The 3,712-nt window shown below is 57.9% G+C and overlaps 1 protein-coding gene across 1 annotated transcript; it reads right to left on the minus strand.

Annotated features, from left to right (window-relative positions):
* Positions 1 to 13: 13 nt before the first annotated feature.
* Positions 14 to 3,685, minus strand: LOC113941730 (keratin, type I cytoskeletal 14; the record flags this gene model as incomplete). Its single annotated transcript, XM_027632868.1, has 6 exons — positions 3,116 to 3,685; positions 1,428 to 1,510; positions 982 to 1,138; positions 567 to 728; positions 354 to 479; positions 14 to 262 (listed from the first exon to the last, which is right to left on the minus strand). Coding segments are annotated over exons 1-6 (1,275 nt in total), but the record flags the coding sequence as incomplete, so codon positions are not given.
* Positions 3,686 to 3,712: the final 27 nt, after the last annotated feature.

Here is a 3,712-nt window from a genome sequence, read left to right on the forward strand (position 1 = left end):
CGTGTCCTCCCGCCGCCCTCCCCGCGCAGCCCCTCACGCACTGGGCGTCCTCGCCCTCCAGGAGCCGGCGGTACGTGGCGATCTCCTGCTCCAGGCGGCACTTGACGTCCAGCAGGACCCTGTACTCGTGGTTCTGGCGCTCCATGTCACAGCGCAGCTCGGCCAGCTGCTCCTCCACGCTGGTGATCAGCGCCTGCAGCTGGGCCAGCTGGGTGCCGTAGCGCGCTTCCGTGTCGGCCAGGGTGCCCTCCAGCGCCGCTTTCTGTGGGACGGGCACGGGGCCGGCTCAGGGGCGCGGGGGTGGCCGGGGGGGGCACAGCCCTGCGGCCCCGGGTGCCCCCCGCCCCCCGTACCGTGCTGAGCTGGGACTGCAGGTCGATCTCCAGGCTCTGGATCGTGCGCCGCAGCTCCGTGATCTCCGTCTTGCCGCTCTGCAGCTGCTCCGTGTTGATGGCCACCTCCCGGTTCAGCTCTTCCGTCTGCAGTGAGGCCGAGCCGTGCCCTCAGAGCCCCGGTGGTGGGCACAGCCCCGGCCCCGCGCCCACTGCTCCCCCCCAGCCCCTCACCTTGGTGAAGAACCACTGCTCGGCGTCCCTGCGGTTCTTCTCCGCCAGGCTCTCGTACTGCTCCCGCATCTCCGCCAGGATCTTGGTCAGGTCGATTCCGGGGGCAGCGTCCATCTCCACGCTGATCTCCCCACCCACCTGCCCACGCAGGGCACTCATTTCCTGGCACAGAAGAGACGCATTATACACATCACAGTGACAAGCTATATTTCCATCCTGAAAAATTTCTTAGTTGCACCCAGCATATGCACCCCACAGACCTCCTGGAGGTCCTGTCTGAAGGGATTATTTCCCTCCACCTTCCCCCTCAGGTGTCTCCTGACATTCCTAATTGCAGAGACTCCTGCGTGTTTGACCTGACCTGGTGCACAAGACATATTTGTGGGTCCCAGTTTGAGCCTGGCTCTGTGCTCACCTCCTCGTGGTTCTTCTTCAGATAAGCCAGTTCCTCCTTCAGGTTCTCGATCTGCATCTCCAGGTCGGCTCTGGACAGGGTCAGCTCGTCCAGGACGCGGCGCAGGCCGTTGATATCGGCCTCCACGCTCAGGCGCAGGGCCTGCTCCGACTCAAACCTGGGGGCACACACACAGCTGCAAACACCCACCTCATACAGGATTATTCTTGTCTTTTCCTTCCCCAACTTGGCATTTTCTGCCAAGAACCTGTAATTCAGTGTGTGTGCACAGATCTCACAGCGCAGGAATGTCAGTGCTGCGCCCAGGGAGAGATGCACAATTCCCAAATGTCCCACTCCTAGTGAGCAGTGACCTGGTGGAGCAACCCCAGGTGCAGAAAGAACAGCCTTGAACAGCCAGGCCTTTCCTCCCTTGTCCCAAGAGCTCTTGGAGGCGCTGGACTCACTTGGTTCGGAAGTCGTCCGCTGCCAGCCTGGCGTTGTCGATCTGCAGGACGATGTTGGCATTTTCAACAGTTGCAGAAAGAATCTGGTGGAGGATAAAAGACAGAAAAAGAGTTAAAAAGTCATTTTAAACCACTGGCAGCAATCCCATCCGGGGAAGGACTGGGACTGGAGCAGCACTGGACCTCCTGGCGTGGGGCTGGACCTCCAGGTGGGCTCTGCAAAGAGGGAGACGGGGGTGCTCAGCCCCATCTCCCATCAGCACAGATTCAGTCCTGTCAGGACACTGCCATGGGCACACGGCCCTGCCCAGGTGGCATCTCTAGGTGCTCACACCATGCTGAGCCCTGGCAGCACTCCAGGCTTTGGGAATGGGAAGAGCCCGGCTGAGAAGGAGAAAAGGGTTGAGGAAGGAAGGAAGGAGTGCCTTGTGCCTGCGTAGTTTGGCTTTCATAATTACACCCGAGGTGCAAATATTTGCTCTGGGATTATGAAAATGATTGGCCATTTAGTGAGCAGGAATTTCTGTAGCCACAAGCTAATGAAAAGCTCTCACTGAGTTCTGCTCCTTCAGGGGATATCCAGGGAATAATCCAGGAATATTGATGTGGTCATTTCTCAGCTGTTCTGTGGGATGGGAGGAAAGCGTCTGCCTCCCCCTGGATCAGGAGCAGAGGGTTTCTGTGAGACCCAGCACTTCTTTGCTCAAATCCAGAGACAGCTCCTGTGTTCCTGTGCTCCATCAGAGCACACCCGACAAGCTGGAATCTGAAGAGGAGCTTCAGGCAAAGGCCCTTCCCCCCAGGGTGAAGCCCAAGAGAACAGTTAAAGAACAGAAAAATTCTAGGAATGTGACCCTGCCCCATTTCCCTGGAATTTAATCACAGACCAGGTATGTCATTGCCCAACCCCACACCTCATCCCTTCCGTGGAACCTGAGCTCACTGGGGATGAGTGATGAGGGTGGAAGGGGGGCGGTGATGCCAGGGCAGGGAGGGATGGCACATTCTGGTGCTTTGGATCAGGGACTTTTGCCGAAAATCATCCAAGGAGCTGCTAAGGATAAAGACACGAGCTTGGCCCTGATTTCATCTGCTGCATTTTAGAGCAGGGCACACACCTGATTTCACCACCTACCATAGCCCAGGGTGATCCAACCCTTGGATTTCACTCATGTCTGTCTGCAACTCCCAAAGAACAACCATTCCATAGGACAGTTCCTTTCTACTTTAACCTCCACTCTGAGCCTTCTCACATGCTAGAAAAGATTGGGTTTGTAGGGTATTTGTGAGAATGACTTATCTCCTCCATTTGCATATCAGTCAACAGTGAAGGGGCCAAGAGATAACGTGTCCCTGCCTGCTGAGCTCCAGCAGGAACCTGACAGGGAGCACATATCTACAGGGGCACAAGCAGCATGAGGGCAGGCAGCACGTACATCAGGTAATGTGAGTCAGTGTCTGACTCCTGCTTTCCTGCCCCACCGTTCTCCCTGCACTGGAACAGTCAATGGAAACCCCATCCTGGTGCCTCATGATCTGCTGTTCATAAATTGCAACTGTTATTCCAAAGCTCTTTCTGTTTTCCATCCCAGGCCATTTGTTAATCCTCTTCCCTTCAGCTCTTAGGAACAAGGTCATCTTTTTACAAGTGACTCTGATGAAGATGTCACATTAATCCCCAGTCCTACCTTGTTCCTGAGCTCCTCGATGGTCCTGTAGTAGGGGCTGTAGTCCCGGTCGGGACCAGGGCCCTGCTTCTTGTACCACTCCCTGATCTTGACCTCCAGGTCGGTGTTGGCCTCCTCCAGGGCTCGCACCTTGTCCAGGTAGGCGGCCAGGCGGTCGTTGAGGTTCTGCATCGTCTCCTTCTCCCCCGCCGGCAGGATGCCATCGCCGCCTCCAAAGCCCCCTCCAAAGCCGGCCCCAAAGCCGGCCCCAAAGCTGCCCCCAAAGCCCCCGCCGAGGGCCCCTCCTACACTGCTGCAGTAGCTGCCCCCAAAGCCACTTCCGAGCCCCGAGACGACGCGGGAAGAGACGGAGTAGCTGCCAGAGCCCCCGTGCACGCTGGGGGCCCTGTAGCCCCCCCCCCCGACACGCACGGAGGAAAGCCTGCTGGAGCCTCCCCCCAGGCTCCCGAATCCCTTGAGGGAGGTGGAGGAGGAGTATTGCCTGACAGTGGTGCTCATGGTGGAGGCTGGAGGTGGAGAGAGAGGCAGTTCTGCAGCTCAGCACTGAGTGCTCCTTCTCCTGCCTCGGGGCCCTTTATAGCCCGGCCAGGAGGCGTT

This window comes from Corapipo altera, unplaced genomic scaffold, assembly GCF_003945725.1.
Source record: "Corapipo altera isolate COAL_440 unplaced genomic scaffold, ASM394572v1 70467, whole genome shotgun sequence".
Taxonomy (NCBI): Eukaryota; Metazoa; Chordata; class Aves; order Passeriformes; family Pipridae; genus Corapipo; species Corapipo altera.